This window comes from Limanda limanda, chromosome 2, assembly GCF_963576545.1.
Source record: "Limanda limanda chromosome 2, fLimLim1.1, whole genome shotgun sequence".
NCBI classification, from domain to species: Eukaryota; Metazoa; Chordata; class Actinopteri; order Pleuronectiformes; family Pleuronectidae; genus Limanda; species Limanda limanda.
Window position 1 is genome coordinate 24,700,022 of NC_083637.1, and position 20,802 is coordinate 24,720,823.

The window sequence follows — 20,802 nt, forward strand, 5'->3', positions numbered from 1 at the left end:
AATCTTGCATGTATGTTAAATTTGAATAATTACTATTGAATCACATCTATACAAATAGCTAACTCTGCTGGAAATCACAAATAATAATGTATATAAAAAAATTTATTCTGCTGATATCATAAATAATCATCCAAAGATTGTCATTCCACATTTTTCAACTGAATTAACAATGTGAGAGATATGTAATATGCCGTCACAGGCAGCACAGTTTTGGAAGTGTTATCATCATAAAGCAAAGTTCTGACTTTGCTTGGTTCCATTTTTATTTTATTTATATCTCCTTTACTCACTGACAGCGAGCCAGGTCAAATCAGGAAAGGCCTGTTGTATTAATGATTGCCAAGAATTATAAAAATACTAACTAATGATGTATTTTGTTGTGAAATGCTCTCTGAAACTAAATAAAAGTGTATTTTTGGGCTATTTATGGCAGGTTCAGTGTGACAGCTGTTGCCTATGGTTCCGTGCAGAGTGCCTGGAGATGAATCCAGCACAGATTCGACAGCCAAAACTACAAACTGGAGCTGCTCTTTGTCACAAACAAATCTCATTTTCTATTATCTTCAACTATCTCACACACAGTTCTTTTTATATTGATGTGCAGCTACTCAAATTCAAGCTGAGACTTGACACTTTTATTATTCATCTCAATGTGCTGAAGCTCAGAACCCAAAGAACAAAAGATGTGTTGTCGACCGAATACTTCCAGCTTCTACTGTAAATTGCAAATAGGCTTTGAAGTATAAGTGTGCATATGTCCACAGAGAGGTTATGGAAAAGCTGTATATTGTTTGATTCTTGGATACTTCATGTCTGTTACTTTTATTGTGCAACAAAATTCCAATGAGCATTTGTAATACACTTGCATTAAACATATCAAAGCTTATGATTAGAGACGTGTAGCATGGAGGGAAACATGAACACTTGATTCAAATGAAGGTTTGTTTCTGCCTTTATTGGAGGAAAACAAATACTCAGTGTCATCAAAATTTGTATTTTAGACAAATACAGTGAATATTGTTACTTACAATTAAGATTCTATTTTCTACTGTTTGGATGGGCATAGATGTTTATCAATGTTTTTGGTGGATTTCTGTAGTGGTGGAAGAGATATTCATATCATATTCCGTGAGTTTAAGTAACAATACTACTCTAAACCTGTGTAACCAAAACTGTAGTAAAGTAAAAGTGCAGCTATCAGCTAAATTTAATAAAATTATAATATTAAAAACTAAACACTCTTCAATTGCACGTTGATATTTGGAACGGAGTTATTTTTCAAAATGTATATGGATCTTTGATTTTTACTCATCCGACTGATGACTATCAGTTCCTCTTAGCATCTGATCTGTAGTGTTACTGAACATTACCTACAGAGGGCAGTATTGTCTCAGCAGAATTTCACTTTTGCCTTTCTTTCTTTAGTATCAAGAGATAATCTACATTTCGCAGGAAATGTCTAAATATATAGTGTTAACAGCTTATGTTTACGATACAGAAATTACATTAAAAATGGCACTAAATCAGACCTTGTGAGTTAATGTTGTGACTTATTTGTTATAAAGCCTTACATCGACCGAGAAATTTACTATTAAAATATATCTTTAAAAAAAGTTGTATAAAGAGGTGAACCTGCACTCTCTCATAGCTCTCATAAACACAGCAGGATTTATTTCAGTGCATTTCTGGAGAAATCCCCCCATTTTTTGACTGATGCTAAATTACAACATGTCAAGATGGATTTCAGTCAACTTGAAGAAATCTTTCCTGTTACTCGTTTCTCTTCAAGTTCTCACCATAAGGTAAGATAATTGCAGACCCCTTCAGTTCAGTAACCGTCATCAAACTCGTTCCCAGCCTGCTGCCGGGCCAACATGGCCTGAATGAGAGCACTGGAGCCTGGGGGGACTGGGTTTTGTGGCTGAGCAGGGAGCCAGTGGCCCCTCACCTCTTCCTCAGCTCTCTGCCTGGCTTGCATGACTTGCATCATAACATTTGACACAGAAGACGTTGGGTCCCCCGTGTCATCCATCCTGTCTTCCTCTGCTCTTTGTCTGGCTTGTCTCGCCTGCATGACAGCATCGGATCTGTTCTCAGGGTTTTCAGAAAAACCTGCCGTGCTGTAGAACTCATCCCCCTCTGGACCCTCCGCCTTCTGCCTGGCCTGCATGGCCTGTGTGAGGGCACCGGAGGACGACAGGTGTTTATCAGACATCTGGTACACATCTTCCACCAGGTCGCCAGCTCTCTGCCGTGCCATCATGGCCTGCATCAGGGCACTGGAGGTGGACATGTCGGAGGGAACCGGCACTCCACCATGGCTCCGTCTTTCTTCTTCCTCTTCGAGACGCTGGCGAGCAAGGAAAGCCTGAAACATGGCGTTGGAGCTGGACTGACCGCCTGAGGATTGGACATCTGAACGCCGTTTAGGCTGAAGGACAAAGGAAAATATTCAGTGAGGCTGAAGGCAAATTTCAGGTTGAAGGGCGGTTAAGTAGCACGAGACACATTTCACAGCAAACCTTTTTTTGATTCTTCTGTTTAGGTTTTTTAGAAGGCTGAGATTTCTGGAGGTTCTGGAGCTTGTCTAACAAGAACGACTTGTCTTTTCCCTCCTGGCCAGAGAAAATGAAAGAGGAAAAACAGAAAAATAGCGGGAAATTAAATAAAAAGACGTTTACTGAAATACGGATTTCAAGTACAACTAAGGTTGTGTCTTATCCAAGATTAAAACGAATTAAATAAATTAACGGCCGTCAATCAAAACTCACATTAACAATCTGCTGTCTCAGTAGACCAATCAACTCCTTGCGGCCCTGACTGACTTGCCAGAACATGTATATGATGACCCTGGACAATGAAAATAAAAACATGATTATGACACAAAGATGGAAAATGTTACTGAACAAACACAAGTAGCAGTGTTCCACTCTCTATTGGTCTGTCATAGTCAAATTATCCAAATAAATTAACTACAACATTTTGACGGCTAGGTGTGGTGAAGTTTCCACGGAGCCCCATGTTTACTGTGCATGACTGATTCTCTGGTGTGACCATCTGTTTAATGTCCTGACAAACCTGTTTTATATTCAATGATGTGAAACTTGTACTGCTCTGGACCTATCAGGTCACTACAGGATTGCATACATAACACCCTTCATTGTCTATTGTGTAGACATAACTGCCTCAGTGAATTAACATCATCAAATATCATTAGGATTCCTATTAAAGAAAAACACATTCATATGATGGATTATCATAAAAAGTGTGGTCATGGAACCCAGAGGAAGAATCCTAAAGAATTTGGTGGTTCCCTTCCTTATAGCGCCACCAAGAGGCTGACCTTTTAAATAAAAATGTTGGTTTATGACCAAATACCTGCAAAACTAATTAACTTACCTAAGCCTCAGCTATGCTTTGTGTTAAGTATTTGCTTTTCTTTGGTGTTTGCTTTGGTCTGCAGGTCCAATATTAATTGAAAAACATGCAACCTGAAGCACACACAGAACACATCTCCTGCACAATGCACTTACAGGATGATGAGTGTGATTAGAAAATAGAAGATTTCACTTCTGATGACATTTTGGTAGATCCAGACCACCCACTGAGAAACATGGAATTCCTCCAGATCATCTATCCAGACGCTAACCACGCTGAAGGTGTTGTTGAGTCCCCGAAAAGGACCACACTGCTCGGAGGGGGTCAGACTGCAGAGCAGGACGAAACAAAAGATTTGATCTTGGGGGGATTTTATCACTGGTGAAGAATACAGAACGTATCAAAAACTAGTATTATTGAGGTTTAAATACTATTTTGCTCAGAAGGTAATGATCTTTAAGAAATATTTTTCTGTAACAAGCTGCTAATGTTCGATAAAGGTTATATTGCTGTCTCAATAGGTCACGTCCTCATACCTCCAGGCAGTGTATGCAACCATGGACAAGGCTCCCACGAAGAAAGGGAAGAAGAGGAGGGCGATGAAGGTTGTTTGCATCTGAGCTGCCCTGCCTGTTCGCCTTGGAGGCTGGCAGTTCCGGGTCAGGCTGACCTGAGGAAGCACAAAACAAAATACATGAACAAACACGCATGTATACACAAACACCATTTTCATTCCTTATTATTGAAATAACTTGGTGAAGTTTCCAAAACTACGAGCTCATGTCCCTTTTCACAGAAAACAGGAGAATCTCATCAGAGCTTTTGAATAGCATTGCTTGAAAGGTCATTCAGCATGTTCATGAAACATTCAGCAGCACCAGATCAGGCCTGGGTACAATTACATAGTCATAAAGAAGTAATTTACTTTTCCACAAATCATTGATCTCGAAGGTGGCCTGGGAAAAGTACAATGCAACAGGCAGCTTTACGCCAACAAACGGAAATCCTGCACGTCTTTTCCATGAAAGAAAAATAAAGCACGCAGTGAATATAATGAAAGGATTTGAATTAATTATTGACCCAGGTGCACAAAAGTAACACGAGCCGCTCAGGAGCATGGAGCTAGACAAAGATGGCATTGTTACTGCTGATGGCAGCGTGTCAACATGTCTGTTCAGCTAACAGAGTGACCAAACCTCATGAACCTGCATTTACCTTCTTCAGGTAGAACAAAATGAAAAACTTGACAATCTGAATGGCAGGCAGCAGAGGAGAGAAGTAGATCCCAACCCTGTGGAGGGAAAATGGAGGGTACAACAACTTTTAATAGGATATTTGCACTTTGACCGAACGAAAAAACACAATACTTTATTATAATACAACTGTGCCACCAGATAATGTGTTCAATTAAGAGAGTGTTAATAAGTTTCTCTTACCAGGCAAGTGTCTGTGCATATATGAGTTCAAGGACATTTCTGGCTATGTCGAACTCTGGGACCCCCAGACGTGGGAGTAATGTGGTCCCAATTACGCTGTAATAAAGAGATGATGAGTATAATTTACAGCAGTGATTATATTAGCTTTAAACTCAATTTGTTTTACTTACTTGCTGAGAAACTCTCCAAAGAAAGATCCCAACATCAGGAAGAAGAAGTCAAAAATAACCAGACGGTACAAAGCCTGTCCTACCATGGACTCCCAACACTGCAGGGAGTACATTGGGTGGGAGATATGGTGTTATATGGTGAGATATTGGTTATAAAAAGACAATGCAGACTTATTTGATACCAAACATACCGAAAATTTCGTAGCCACCACGTTCATCCAGTAATAACACAAGACGCCCAGAATGGACATCCTGAGTAGAACATTTCTGTTAGTGGAAAAAGAGAAAGATTTATATTTAATGTTTCAATAGATCAGCTCCAAATATGAAGCCAGAGTTAGCAACCAGTGAGGTCAGCAACCATGAAGACTGAAAACTGAGCTCTCTCTGGGACACAAGGGGACTTAAGGAGCCCTTAGCCACCTCAGTTGTGGTATTTGTCCCCTCTGTTGAAACTCTATGTACTGATAGCAAAGTAGCAGCCATAGACAAATGATTGGCCGTCGTTCATGCCAATCAGATCAGTTTGTTTACTTGGAATTCAACTGATTGGTTTACCCCGACTTGTATGCTTGGCTTTAAGTTTATTATTAAATGTAGTGCAATAACATGGTTCTGCTAGAAAAAACTAAAATTCCAGAGAGCCCAGCCAATGCCAGTAGTGGCTCCAGCAGCAGCAATGACAGATGGTGAGAGTGAGCCAGACAGGGCTGTTTTTTTATTATTATTTCATTTTGAAACAGTAGTTTTATGTTGCTGTTATTTAGCCTTTCGAGGGAATTGCATTGTTAAACTATGACCACTTGCATTTTTTAACAGCACCCCTCAGTCCCTTCATACTGGCCCAAGGCCTGGCTCACACAGACGGTAGGTTTCTCTTACCAGAAACTGTAACTCAACTATCACCCTACATCTAGTTTATTTAAACTGTGCAAAGATGTGTTAAAAAGCACAGTGTATTTATGGTTAGTCCAATAAATATGCTGGTACATAATCATTTGTAACATGGCAACATATCGATTTTATGCCTTTTATACATTGTATATAAACTAGATGTTGTCTACCGTGTTAATATTTAGTATCTTCACAAAGAACCATGCCGACTGTTTATGCCTGTTTTCAATTTTTATGATAAATTAAATAAACCTATTCCTGAGTCTTATATGCTTTAATTCATGTAGGCCAATGGATTTGGAACCGGCGGTACGCTATCTGACCTGACCACCAGAGCGTAGATCTGTCTCCGCTGGCTGGAGTAGTGCTCAAACTTGTAGAAGAGTGAGTAGAAGAGCGGGACGACCAGATTCATCAGAGACACCACAAAGGGAACCAGGAGAGTCTCTGCCTCCTGCAGCAGGGACCAGCTGGCAGCATCAGTTGCTCGCTATAAAGACAACAGCTGGAGGTCAGATCAAGATAGGTAACAATGAAATGAATCACACCCTAGTGCTGCTGGTAAATGACTTGACACGTCACTTTCAATAAGTCAAAAGTTTATGATGCTGATACAGATCTTAAAGTCTAAATCCCTTACTATGCCATAAAGTATTATCATCCTTGTCTGTTCAGGCAGGGATATTTTTCTTTGAATACTTGTTTTTAATGTAACAACACTAATCAAATTTTCCATTTGATATCCTCTAAAGTCTATTGTCCACAACAAAATTATCCCAATTTTACAATCCGACAAATTATTCAATCTTGACTTGTGTACCTGATGTTCATATTGGCAGAGGTAGTAAATGCTGGCTCCGCAGCCAACAGTTAAGCCAGTGGAGAGGAGCCAGGAACCAAGATAAACCCCGAAGTGCTTCAGTTTTTCAGAGAGGGTTAGCAGCTCCCTCTGGGCCTTCTCCGACAAAGACTCCTGGAGAGATGGCAAGAGGACAAACATGGCGATGAAATATTATGAGACGTGTAGAAGAGAGAAGAGATTTGCCTGCAAAAATGGAATTCATTTCTTAAAAGTTAACTGTTTGAAAGCATAATGTGAATATATAATTTTCCGTTTTGAGTTGCAGTAATAGTTACCTTGAGTTGGACAAAGAGGTTGTTCTTGCGCTGTTTCACTGCTCTCTCATTGGTGACACTAAAATCCCAGCTGCACAGAAGCTGCCATGCGCCACTTGAAGCTGGTGATGCTGGTACATAGTTTGTCTTAAAGGAGCTTGCCATGCTGCATGAGGTGAAAAAGAGATTGAAAAAAGTAGGTAACAGCCATTAAAACATTATTGTAATTAAACTACAACAAAAAAAGGAGAAAAAGTGGGGAAAGTGAAGATAAATGCTGGCGGCTGCCCCAGTCTTGGAGACGCGGGGGGTTCTCAAAGCTATCTGAACTGACCTGAAAATAAGTGCAATACCACACAGCACCATGTAGACTGTTATGGTGAAGAAATAGGCCAGTTGCATGTTGTAGTCCACCAGACCCACACGGGTTTCATTGCTGTAGCCACCGTAGTACATGACAGTATTGGTGAAGTAACCCTGGAGAGACCAAAATGCAGTGGAAACAACCAGTCATTTTTATCTATCTGCAGTCGGAGGAGTTCAACGTCAATCAAATATTAAAACACAAGAAGCTGCTGAAAGAGACCAAGTTAGATTTTGCTAGTTTTTTAAGCTGTGGCTTTACAACAGGTAGCTGGTTTGATCAGAGCCTCCACTTACAGCTCCTGTCAGGATCTCCAGTCCTCTGAAGCTCACGTTTGGAGATGCCGGGCCGTAAACAAGCAGCGGGATGGTGATGAAGCCAAAGTTGATCAGGAAGGAGAAGATGTTGAACATGAGCAGCCACTTGAGGAACACGAAATAGGAGAGGACGCTGGTGCCAAACTTTCCACCAATCTCTTTCATGATGCCTTGCCACAGCTCCAGGGTCTGCCTGGCTGACCGTATACTGTAGCCACACCTGCGGAAAAACTGAGAAAACCGCCTGTTACATGTATGACGTGTAAGGATGGGTTTTGAATCACATTCCTTAATGAGTTGTTTGCATGGTGTCACAGCTTATTGTTTATGAACGATGAATCACTCACCAGTGACACCCTCTCAGAGCAATCCGCAAAACATGTGAACTGGCGAGATTTCTTGGAGGACTTGAATGCCATTACTTGGTTCCTGTAAAGATAATTAATAAAATCCCCTTGTAAGATATTGGGACATTAATCCTATAAAACAAGATCTGCAACACAAGACAGAAACCCTTGAGTTTGCCCTCATTACCTCCAACAAGAAAGTTAAAATTTCACCACACCACTTTTTTTTTTTATCAGCATTTGTCTGTTAGTTAGTTTGCAAGATTATCCAATAACTTTTTATTTGTCAGTAGGGTTATGCAAAAACTACTACTTCAATGATTTTCCCTTGGTGGAAGGGAGATTGAGATTCTGACAAAACACGAATAACGAATAAATTATCAGACAATTGCTGGGTTTTTTTTTATAAATCATTACTTTGATAACAAAACCGTCATGTCTCAGACTGTTTGGCCTTGGCAGAGGTATGCATTCTAAAGTGCCATAAAAGTGTCTATATATCTTGTTCAAACAAGAGAGCAGTGTGTTTATGTGTGTGTGCGTGAGTATCTATAGTCATGAGGTTGTTTTGGTTCAATACCATCATTGTGAGGACATTTTTACGTTGTGGGGACATTTTGGTTAGTTCTTACAGATTCAAAAGGCTGTTTGAGTCTTAAGACTTGGTTTCAGAGTTAGGGTTAGAATTAGGTTTAGGGTTAAGGGTTATATTTGTGAAGGTCAAGGTTAGGGTAAGGGTCTAATGAAAACACTATGTCAATGAGTGACTTCACAAGTATAGAGAGAGGTGCATGTGTGTGTGTGTGTGTGTGTGTGTGTGTGTGTGTGTGTGTGTGTGTGTGTGTGTGTGTGTGTGTGTTTGCATAGATCTCTTCCTCCTGTGATCTATTGCAACATCCTGAAACCAAGGGAGTGAGGGAGTAATGTTGAACTTAGTCCCTTGAATGACCCTGACAAATGAGTTTATTACCTTTGACTGCTTGCTATTCAAAACCCACCTGATATGTTTCTTTTCCTCAAAGCTCATTGGAAGATCCTGAATAGCTCGGATTCGGTCTCGTGTTGACATGGCAACAAGGTCCTTGACCAGGTTCTGTTCCTCTGTGACACACAAGAGCGACAAGGAAGTCCTTAACAAGCAATAGCAACCGTCCAGAACGCAGGACGGGTGACATACTCCACAGGAATAACACAACACTTGTCACAGGCTCTTACCATTCTCCATCTCGTTCCTGATGGCATCCTCTGTGAACGCTACAGTGTCGGGAAACATGCTCATCCTCCGCTCTGTGATTCCTCTCCATCTCAGAGTCATGTTGCCTGGATTGAACACAAAGATGATGGTTTGCTTTTCAGATTAAAACAACATTACCCGACAAAAATGTATTCCTAATTCCATCCTTCCTCCCTTCTTACTTGTCATTTGTTGTTATTCAATAAATACCCAGTTTACTGATTGATAATGAATAGTTCCACTTGAACTTCACATTCACTTTAAATGAATATCTAAAATCACAACTTTTTGTGTCTATAGCTTTACCATAGAAACAGTGTGAGAGCCGAAAGTAATGTTTATGAGACTCTGACAGTCAAAGAAAGCTAGAATTTACAGAATGGGATTAGTTTAACGGAAGCTAGTATCTACAGAATGGGATTAGTTTAACAATTACCTGACATTGAAGAAGGAAGTCGAACCGATGGCGCTCGATCATACTGAGACTCAGGGTTGAACTGAAATGGGCTGTGATCTGAAAAATAAAAGTGGGGAGGCAATCGAGTGGAAAGTATCAACATTGGTGTCGCTTAGCAACACTTCAAGGAACAGAACTGCAGTGTCACCTGACAGACTCACAAGTTTAGCCCTCTAATACAGAAAGTATTATGGACACAAAGGTTTTTAAGGTCGCAAAGGTTTTTAATTGTCCACTCACTGAGGTCATGCTGCCGTGAAGGGCCCCCGGGGAGCTCTGAAATAGGGCCCATGGGGATGCTCTCTATCCCCCTCCAGCTCTCCCCCTGCCAACCCCTCCAGGGCTCTCTCGCTGAAGCCTCATTACCACCGGTCATCTGACTCACGTATCCGTCATGTGTATCTGCCATGTCACCCCGCCAGGCCGGGCCATCCCTGGGATAGGGGTTAGTATGTTGGGATTTGTTTGAATACCTATAGAGGCCACACGGAGCAGACAATGGTTTAAGTTAAAAACAGACGGCTTATTAATGAACTCGTACACTATATGTGTTTATGATAAAAAAGATGGGGGTTGACAGTTCAAAAACAAAAGTCGAAATTCAGATAATGATTTCATGATATAGGTTATCTATATGTAATAGATATGACCGCTTTGGAGGCGGTGTCTTTACAATGTGATAAGATATATAATGTTCTACAAGGAGGAGTTGGATTTAGTTTGTGAGTAGACATGAATGACTAATGCACTAATGCTTTTGTTGCTTAAATGTTTCTAAATGTTTTCTTTGAAGTATATTTGCACTCCTTAATCCTAAGAACAAAAGTGATTGAAACAAGCTGCATGTTCCTAATGGACTGGTCATTGTTTTATGGTACAGTATATGACTTCTGACCGAAGGTACAAACAACACACACCCAGTCAAACACAGTAATTGATTATTAAATATTAGTTTTCCGGTGATTAAATTAGCACAAACCTTCTATCAACTTCCAGAGTCTCGCTGTCATGGTAAGCAGCGTTGAAAAATCCACCGTTGCTGTAACTTGTCATGAGATCCTCGTTGAATTGATCCTCTTGTCTTCTTTGGAGAGAATTCTTCAGCTGCTCTTCAATATGTTGACGTGTCTATAGTCCGGTTGCAGTAACAGACTGTAAACAGCTCACCCAGTTGAATACACACAGGCATAGATTACTTTAACGCCGACCGTGAGTAGTATAACAGTATTTGCTTGATTACATATTGTAGTAAAGGCTTCAGATGCCAGCTATGAGAACGTTGATGAAACTCAAACAAGCGGCATCACACGTAGAGGCTAAGTGGCTCTGTGTCCTCAAGAGTGACAGCTACATTGTTGTGGTGGGGGGAGCATAATAGTGTAATTTAATCTCTTGGTCCCATCGTCATCTGTTCATCATTAATTCATTCAGTAGATTTGGTTTCGTAACATGGTTCTATGGCTCTCAAACAGAAACACAGAAAGAAAATGTTTAATTTCAAAAAGTAGGGACTACTAATATATGAGAGTCTACAATCAATAGATTATATACTTTAGAAAAAATCCCATTAAACATTGTATTAAATAATTCTGCGTACCTGGTGTGGAAGTAGCTCCTTCTATTAATCCTGGTAGATTGAGCCTGAGGAGTGTGAGTCCACCTGACAGCCACAGTCCGACAGGGAGAAGGAGAGAGAGGAACAACTGTGTGACTACCAGGAAGTGAGTGCTAAAGTCCACCGCTCCTATATACAACATGTAAATCTCATGTGGTCACTTTGTGATGTGACACGAATAATTAAACCCCTAAGGCTAAACTCTAATTGCCATTCTGATTAAGATTCAAGTTTTCAAGGGTCCGTGCTCAATCTACTGTAGAGGCTGTACCTCTGCTGCTGCTTACTGACTTAACTTATACAGACAGAAGGACAAATTAATAATAATTAAATTAACGAATTAATATAAAACATAAATGGTTATTGATACTATTGAGCATTATTACCAAAGTTCATATATGGGTGATTGTTACTTTCGTATGTTAATATGCAGGTTCTTGATACTGATGATCGTTAATATCCAGGTTATTTGATACACTGGTAGGTTAAAATCTAGGTTATTGATACAGTTGATCATTGATTTTCAAGTCATAAATACTTTGGTATGTTAATATCCAGGTTATTGATACACTGGTACATTAATACCCAGTTTTTTTAAATGTTGGTCATTAATATCCAGCTTCAGAATAATATGGTCCATCAATATCTTGGTTATTGATACTTTATGTGTGTTGATACACCGGAGCATTCATATACAGGCTACTGTTGATTGTTGACATAATATCCAGGTTACTAATATTTAGTTATGTCAATATCCAGATTATGGATATGTTGATGCTTTAGGTTATTTAACTATTGTATGTTAATATCCAGGTTATTGATACACAGAAATTTACGTTTTTATTCTTTAATATCTGTTATTTTGTTGATGATTTATCCAAAGTTAGTTATTTGTTGGTATGTTAATACGCAGGTGATTGTAATATTTTATGTTAATACCCAGGTTATTGATACTTAAGCATGTTTATATCTATCCTATTGATATTGGTACTTTCATAAACAGGGTTTTGTTGATGATTGATATTGAAGTTATTTACACTTTTTCACATTGACATTACGTGTATTGCTCATTTGGAAAACAAACATTGGTTGTTGATAATCATATTTCTGATACTTCTATTCCGCAATAATAATAAGATGTAATATTTTTTTATTCGTTCACTCTATGTGCATCGTTCAAGTTTTCCAACTTGGGCTAAATTGAACTCGATTTAATTTTCGAGGGTAGTTCTTACAAGTATTAATCGTTGTAAAACACAACAATAAAAGAATGAGAGGGACGGGGATGATAACCACAGAGCGTAAGGAGCCGTCAGTGGGAGGTGGCTCGTGTTGGAGCTGCGGTCACATTCAGGAAGTGATCTGCGGAAACCTCTGTGTTGTCCTCCTGACAGATCCCGATGGACCAGGTCTGCTAGCTTCACTGTTCGCTAACTGTGATACTACAGCATTAATAACACTAAAAACTCTTCTTCCGGAGGAGGAAACGATGGAGGTCGACTCAGGTAAACATGGAGTTAGTGTGATGTGTGTTTCTAATATTGTTCTCACTAATAAGTTCATTAAAACAAAACTACTTCAACATTAGCTGCGAGGCTAATAATGCTAGCCTCCTACTTTCGGATCGAACAGCTTCTAACCACAGGCTGACAACTCTGACCTACGACTTATAATGAAGTTTCAAAATGACCTTTAGATAAGCACAAGTTTACGAGTATACCAAGATTCGTTTATGTGTCTGTTCAAACTTCCCTCTGTGTGTTTTTACTCGCTCAGTCTGCTCTTCGTGTTGCTGTTGTTGATGCTGAACACTTCAAAACAAGGGAGACACGTTTCTTTCGTCCTGATCAGTGTTTGTTTCCCACACTGGAAACCTACACTGAGTGACTGTCACTGGCAACACACTGACTCCTTTTGTGTTTTTTAATGTTACAGCTCGGTTGCGATGTTTGTGTTGTAAACTATTGATTCATCCAAAACACACATTTCCCTGTGATTTCTCGTGATAAGATCAGAGAAGCCAAGGGAATCACAGGGAATGAATGATCCGGTCCTCAGCACGTACGGCTGCATGCTGTGTGATTATAGACCCGCTGTGATTCAACTGGTGATTTTATCCACTAGTGATATGAGCTGGTTGAAAGTACCCCCAATAATACAGATGTTCTCTGTCACACACAAGATAATAAAGATCAGTAGGGAATCAAATAATGTATAACAAAAGTCCCTCCTTTAGAACTTGTATAACTTTGTACTCTAAATCGTCTTCATCCAGAAAATGTCTTGCTCATCAGGCAAAGATGAACTACTTGAATACAATTATTCAAAGGCGTAGAACCACTGTTTTTAGAAATGATGGAGAATATTTCTTGATCACAAATTGAAAAGGCATATTCTGCTTTGGAATAAATTAGTAAAGCTGGTTTGATTTTTCCGACTACAGTGCATTTAACATGGAGTACATTTGTTTCTAAATCGGGACTGTTGGCAGCTGTCGTTGTTATTTTACATTAATTTGCAGATTTAAAACTGTTTTGTTAATCGATTGATTGTTTTGTCAACAAAAGAAATGCATGTTAGAATTTCAAGATCCCAAATATTAAATTTCACTATTATATATGGCAGACAAAGGCATCAAATTCTCAGATTTGAGAAGCTCGACCCTGCATTTTTAATGGAAGAATGACTCAAACAATTAATTAATAATCAAAGAAGCTGCACATTAATACATTTTTAGTCGACTAATTGATTGATTATTTAATTTGATTGATTGTCAGTTTGAACCATATTGGAACTGTTGACGAAATGGTAGCCTTAAACACCAAATGATCGAACATTTTGTCACCTTTGTGAGATCTAATCCTGTTTCTACACCTCTTCAAGTGTTCTACACTGATCGTAGCGGAAGAGTCGCCAGTAACTCACTGCTGGACCAGCTCCCCAGCTACCAGTCCCTGTTGTACCGCAGGAAGTCCTCCACCAGTACGAACAAGCGAAAGGCCAGCACTAGAACTCGGCTCAGCTCCTCCGGTAGCGGGAAATGGGGCGTGAGCACGGTCAGCAGACTGGACGAGAAGCAGAAGGCACAGACGGAGCAGAGACCCATCAGGGAACTGGCAAGGACCATGGCTGAGAAACGTAGAAACAAGTAGGAAAGAAACCATTATACCGTCTCTACAAAGTCAATGTGAAACATATCAGTTCTGTTTTTAAAGTTAACTTATTGTTTCAGGAATCACTAATTTCAAAAAAAGGTTGCCTGTAGTCTGCTAAGTTCTCAACAAGCGATGCATTTGACTGTGTAACCTGTCAGGACGCAGCAGCTGGAGGAGGCTCGAGATCTCAGCAGCTGGCGACAGTGGAAGCAAAACACCGGCAGGAATCTGAGGAAGCTGAGGGATGATGCCAAAGATTGGCTGAGCTCCCTGCAGCTCTGGAGGGGAGACATCCACCTGATAGAGGGTGAGAGATGAGTAACGATCACTGCCAGAAAACTGTATCTAACCTCAGAGACATTTATTGATTTCTATTCGGGATGGTCATAATGATGAAATACTCCGACAGTGGACAAACTTTGGTTTTGTTGTTCAGTTTTATGTCCTCCTTTCCTTCAGGGATGTTCGGCACAGGGATCTTGTCTTACTTCTCCTTCCTGCGCTTCCTGGTCGTGCTCAACTTGATCATCTTTCTGCTCATGTTCAGCTTCGTAATGTTGCCCATCATCATCGCCCACCATTCTTCAGGGAACACCACCTACAACCAGAATGATGGTGCGAAGATACTAGTGTATTAACACCTGGAGCATAAACTGAGCATAAAATGGTCTCAAACATAAAAAATAACTGTTTCCACACAGGCAGTGTGTGCAGCGTGTATCCAAGCAGTGCTCGACGAGGCCTGGTTATCTTTCATGAGCACATAACAGATCTGTTGTCTGGGGGAGTAAGTCCTTATGTTTTACATCTGACAGTTCCCATGCTGTTTCCTCAGTCACTCACTGTGCCTCATCTACAGGGCTTTCTGGAGCAGACCTATCTTTTCTACGGCTACTACAAGGTTGACAAAATCCTCTTCCCGAACGCCACTTATAATTTGCCACTAGCATACCTGTTGGCCACTATAGCGTACCTGTTCCTCAGTCTCATCTGGATCGTTAAAAGGTACTGATAAGACCAAAAGTCATGACACACTTACATTTACTTGAACGATCAGTTTGTGGCAGTACGCTTTTCTCTCCTCAAGGTCGGCCTCAGGATTCAAACGTAACCTGGTTTCGGATGAGGATCGCTTCCAGAGTTTCTGCAACAAGATCTTTGCCGGCTGGGACTTCTGCATCACCAACGTGAATGCTGCGCGGCTGAAGAGAAGCAGTCTGCTCTATGAGCTCAGGGTTAGTCCATCATTCTGTGTAACATGATGCATTAGAGAGGGCAGAGGTGGTCATTTGCATTGCTGAGAGAAGCTCGGTTCAATCTGGACAATAAACCTGTTTTTACTTTGATACATGTAACCCAGTTCAACCTACAGCCGTTTCTTACTATGATCTATATATTGGTTATTATTCTATAAGATTTTCATGTCTCTTCTTGGAGATCTCTTTTTTATTTTGGATCTTTTCAAAAAGCTCTTCTCAGTTGAGTAGACTGATGCAGTGTTCTTTGCTAAAAAATGTGTTCCATCTCATTTTACAATCATATCTGCAGACGGATTTGGAAGAAGAGAGGATCAAGCAGAAAATAGCGGATCGCACACGCAAAGAGAAGTGTCGGATTTACCTCATCCGCCTCATCCTCAACCTCTTTGTCATCGGAGTATTGGCCGGTTGCTTCTACAGCATTTATAAAGCCACCATCTTCTCCCAGGAAGCACAAGTGAATTATGCAAAGGTAATGGAATCCAATCAAATCCATGAAAAACATTTAATAAAATAAAAGACTAAAGGTTATTTATAAAAAAGGTATTGAGACAAAGTTGATATCAGTAGTCATCAAATCATTGTAATTTATTCTCTTTTGCAGGGGAATTTCATTGTGGATCTCATCTATGAGTATCTGCCCTCAATAGTTATCACCTTGGCCAACTTCATCACCCCCCTTCTCTTCTCCGTCATCATCAATTTCGAGGACTACTCCCCGGCCTTCGAGATCCGCTTCACTCTCATGAGGTGGAACATACTTCCATTTATTGACCACTTACTTTTAATTGATGGGGAATTGCATTAGGATACAAACACTATGATAAGGAAAAGTAATTATATTTTCCAATCGGAGCTTATCATCTAAAAGATGAAACACTCTAAATAGCAGAACTGCCAGTCAAGTTTATTTATATATTCATTTCATAAAAAAATACGTGAGTAAAAATAATTACAGATGTAAATATATAAACTACGTAGATATTACAGGTATAATATCATAAAACAGACAAAGAATGCCACTCAGTGGAACACATTCCTCCCTGAAAACAAATAAAAGAGAGTAGCAACAAATAAAAACAAATAAGATAAACAATTAAAACAAACAATACATTAACAAAATATAATATAACAAGGAAATGACAACATTATTGATTCAGCAATAAATAAAAATGGAGGGTTATTTATTAATCACACACCAATTTTTCTTTCTTTTTAAAGAAGATGGTTTTGTAGAAGAACTAGTAGAGTGGAAGATAATTCCAGAGGGTGGCTCCATAGGGACTGAATGCACCACAGGCTAATTAAAATGTTATCCAAGGTGAAGTGAGGAGACCTTTACCTGTGAAACCAAAGATTGATAATTGCTGCCCTTTCTTTCCTACTTTACACTCTTCCCTCCTTCTCAGGTGTGTCTTCATGCGGTTGACCAGTATTGGGGTGCTGCTCTTCTCTCTCTGGTCTCAGATCACTAAATGTGATGAGGATCCCTGCATCTGTGGCTACAACCATGTGCTTTATTCTGTAAGTAACTTTCTTTTATTCCAGTACAGAACTCTGTGGTTTCTTGTCGTAATCTGCAGGTGCCAGTGCAAACTCACTTTTATCTCCCTATAGACAGTAGCTAAATGCTCAAGATTTAAACTATGAAAAGTTCATTTCAGAGTATTAATCATTAATGTCTCTTTACATTTACATTACTCAGAGTGTATTTAGCCATTTTATTTTGATAAGGGGGCCCATTTTTGTTTTCAACACATTGGTGTATATCATTCTACATACGGTGTAAAATCTCTCTGTTTGTCCCTCTCTGTGTCCTGGCTATGTTCCACAGTGCTGGGAGACCCGTGTGGGACAGGAGATGTACAAACTCACCATCTTTGACTTCATTATTATTGTCGCTGTCACCATCTTCGTGGAGTTTCCCAGAAAGTAAGTCCTTGTGTTCCCACAATAGAAAAAAATAATCATCATCTTTGTGATCTCAATCGAACCTAAACAACCTCTGTTATTCTGATTCTGTGTACAAATGGCAGTTAAAAGAGGCTTTAGATGCGTTCTTGTGTTGTCTGTCTGTCTGTCCATCCCATTCTTGTGAACACAATTTGTCAATAATTTTCTTGAAGTTTCAAACATTCATTTGGACTCAAAGATGAATTGATGAGATTTTGGTGGTTTAAGATCAAGGGTCAACGTCATGCGACCACACAAAGCCCTTTTTAACCTAGAGAACTTGTTATCTTAAAGGTTCAGTGTGTAGAATTTAATGATATCTAGTGGTGAAGTTATATTTTGCATCTGAATACCCCTCACCTCACCCAGCCTTCTAAACATGAAAGAGTACCTGCATTCAGATGTCATAAAAACTCAAAAGGTGTTTAGTTTGTTGAGTCTGGACTACTGTAAAAAAAACATGGCGGCCTCTGTAAAGAGAACTCACTCCCAATATTAATATAAAGTATTTAATTATAAAAGGCCCATTCTAGAGTGTTCAAGAAAAAAACTATTTGTACAATTTAGATGAAACACACCCTAGTGAAAACATCACTGGGATTTTTTAATATTCAGTTTCTGCCAATAGATCTCTTTTACCTAAATCTTACACACTGAACCTTTAAGAGCAACTAAAGAGAATCCTTTCATATTTGGCACAAATGGACGAACAAATTAACTGATTAGATATGGGTGGACAATGGTCAAAATTTAAGGTTACTCTGGCCTCACAAAACATGCTTTGGCTTCTTCAACAAGATATGTCAAGTCTGCCTTTTAGGAAATTTTTCACTTGATCTCAAATATTAAGTGATTAGTGATCACAGTGACCTTATATGAGTCTGGAAGAAAATACATTATACACTGATACTGCACTGGTTGGCAGAGGCTTACAACTTCAGGGTGGTAATACCCTTTTTATTTCTTTTGCTGAACTTCCTGTTCCGTGTTCTTCAGTCATATCTATTATCAATGTCCTTGTATTTACTCAGGCTGATAGTGAACCACTGGGACTGTGGCCTGACTAAGTGGTGGGGCCAGCAGGAGTTTGCCATTCCTCAGAATGTGCTTGAGATCGTCTACGGTCAAACAATATGCTGGATCGGCACGTTCTACTGCCCGATGCTGCCTGCCATCTGCACCATCAAATACTTTTTCATCTTCTACATTAAGAAGGTGATTTTTGCCTCTGAAATATATATTTACATGGTTAAAACCAGGAATACAGCTTTTATAACCTGCTCCCTTTCTCCGTTTTATTCAAAGGTATCACTGATAAATAATTGCAGACCAGCCACACGTCCATTTCGGGCTTCTCGCTCCTACTTCTTCTTCCTTGGCGTGCTGCTGATCGGTCTAGCTCTGGCCTGTCTGCCCATCGCTGTCAGTGTAGCACAGTGAGTAATGACCATATTAAGTTTTAACTTCAGTCTCTGAGGCTTTAATTGAACCTCAAGAGCAAGTAATGACATCAGAGGTCAGTGTTATGTCATGAGTTTCCATTTAATATAAAGTGAGACATGATGTTTCTCATTTCTTTCTTCTGCATATCAGTAAATTTAAAAAAGTAGAATCATTCATTACTATTTCTGATGTGTTCTTTTGGCATCTACACATATTCAACCTTCCCGGTTTCCCTAGAATAAACTGTTCCCAGGCCTGTGGACCATTCGTTAATTATACCACCTCCTGGGAGGTGCTGACAACAACAGTCTACGAGTTACCTGATGGAGTTCGGACCGTGCTCCTCACTCTCTCATCAGAGGCTTTTGCCATCTCCTTCTTTGTTGTTACGTGGTAAGTTTCAGTCACAACTTTCAGCTTTAAGCAACAGTTGTTTTGTCTCCATCAGGTTATATTGTTTTGACAAAATGTCTGTTTTGTCTGCAGTTTGGCCATGTTTTATGTGATCGCATTAGCGGGAGCTCACAAGAGAGTCATCAATCAGCTAAGGGAGCAGCTAGTCATGGTAACGTTACACAAGAATACAAGAATACATTTTCAGAAGATCGCCATGTCATTCATTAGTAATCTCATCTGTTGTTGAAACTTCAAACTGTGTGTCATTTTTTTTTCAAGGAGGGTCGAGACAAACGTTTCCTGATCCAGAAGCTGTGCCAGGCCCAGAGACCCTCATCCGTCAAATCTCCAGTGTCCAACCCTCGGCACCGCAGCAGCAGCAGCCCAAGCTACCACACCAGCTTCTCCAACAATTTCAATGAAGCCTTCTTCCTCGCACACTCACCTCCAGACTCCTCCACACATGTGTAAAAGACTTTTCAATGCACATCAGATGCAGGACTGGACAGATGTACTGAAATGGGGACTTATTGACTTATTGACTTATTGAAACAATATTTTAAATGTTTTTTTTGGTGAAAACACTACAGCTTGAGAGCTTCTGTGGACCAGCTGGCATTAAATTGTCTTGCCTTTTCAGTGATCTTGGCAATCTTGACAATCTTGACAATCATAAAACTATTAAGAAACTGCAATGCTAAGTATTTTTTAACCAAAAGGTTTAAGGTTTTTTGTGGTGTTTCTCCTCTCCTTCTTTTTTACTTAACGCTCTCTCCCATCATTTCCTTCTGAGAAGGACTTGATTACTTTAACCACTGGAGTTTGAAAAAAACATTCTCAATTTCATGCACTTTAAAAGTATTAACACTAGTCTTTTCTTACTTGTACATCTTACGTACTATGCATTTATTGTATGTCTTTTGTGTTTTTGAACCTAACATTTGTATCGATATTATTTTGTCTAAGCATGATTAGAAGAATTGGTACATTTCACAACACTAAACTGTATCAAACCTCTTTACCAATTCTGCATTCAGTTTTTGTAGCTCTAACATAACTTGGAGGGATGGGTGTGTCTGTAATAGTAGTAGATTTAGGTTGATTTGGGGTGAATATGCTGTGTATTTTTTGTTAGGTGCCTTTTATATGACTATCTTGAATATGTGAGTATTTACATAAAATAAAATAAATGTTGAAATGAGTTGAATAACTGTGTTTAGCTCATTTTTGCCTTGGCTCCTTCCTTCTCTTTTCCACCCTGGCTGTCG

At 39.6% G+C, this 20,802-nt stretch overlaps 2 protein-coding genes across 2 annotated transcripts; one reads left to right on the forward strand and one right to left on the reverse strand.

Moving 5' to 3' along the window:
- Positions 1-1,828: 1,828 nt before the first annotated feature.
- Positions 1,829-10,766, reverse strand: tmc5 (transmembrane channel like 5). Its single transcript, XM_061066698.1, has 20 exons — positions 10,693-10,766; positions 9,954-10,186; positions 9,693-9,770; positions 9,238-9,342; positions 9,021-9,123; positions 8,023-8,104; positions 7,655-7,906; positions 7,329-7,471; positions 7,016-7,160; positions 6,699-6,851; positions 6,202-6,368; positions 5,176-5,251; positions 4,985-5,082; positions 4,815-4,910; positions 4,594-4,669; positions 3,915-4,048; positions 3,534-3,707; positions 2,772-2,850; positions 2,523-2,615; positions 1,829-2,431 (listed from the first exon to the last, which is right to left on the reverse strand). Exons 1-20 carry the CDS (start codon positions 10,764-10,766, stop codon positions 1,829-1,831), a joined length of 2,964 nt encoding a protein of 987 aa, XP_060922681.1.
- A 1,948-nt stretch (positions 10,767-12,714) lies between these two features.
- Positions 12,715-20,736, forward strand: LOC133016182 (transmembrane channel-like protein 7). Its single transcript, XM_061083489.1, has 16 exons — positions 12,715-12,833; positions 14,212-14,476; positions 14,642-14,790; positions 14,943-15,098; positions 15,185-15,270; positions 15,343-15,488; positions 15,571-15,718; positions 16,032-16,214; positions 16,347-16,492; positions 17,152-17,266; positions 17,577-17,674; positions 18,727-18,910; positions 19,001-19,131; positions 19,376-19,531; positions 19,625-19,703; positions 19,814-20,736. The coding sequence occupies exons 1-16, from the start codon at positions 12,818-12,820 to the stop codon at positions 20,003-20,005; spliced, it is 2,250 nt and encodes a 749-aa protein (XP_060939472.1). The 5' UTR covers positions 12,715-12,817; the 3' UTR covers positions 20,006-20,736.
- Positions 20,737-20,802: the final 66 nt, after the last annotated feature.

Bases quoted from the DNA above. Each gene is read 5' to 3' on its own strand.
- tmc5 (XM_061066698.1), bottom strand. From the start codon at position 10,766: ATGACAAGTTACAGCAACGGTGGATTTTTCAACGCTGCTTACCATGAC. The intron at 8,105-9,020 runs GTGGGTTTTGAA...TTATCTTTACAG, and splicing joins GAGGAAAAGAAACATATCAG to GAACCAAGTAATGGCATTCA. The intron at 6,852-7,015 runs GTAACTATTACT...CCATCTCTCCAG, and splicing joins ACCTCTTTGTCCAACTCAAG to GAGTCTTTGTCGGAGAAGGC.
- LOC133016182 (XM_061083489.1), top strand. The intron at 15,489-15,570 runs GTACTGATAAGA...TCTCTCCTCAAG, and splicing joins CTCATCTGGATCGTTAAAAG to GTCGGCCTCAGGATTCAAAC. The intron at 15,719-16,031 runs GTTAGTCCATCA...TCATATCTGCAG, and splicing joins GTCTGCTCTATGAGCTCAGG to ACGGATTTGGAAGAAGAGAG.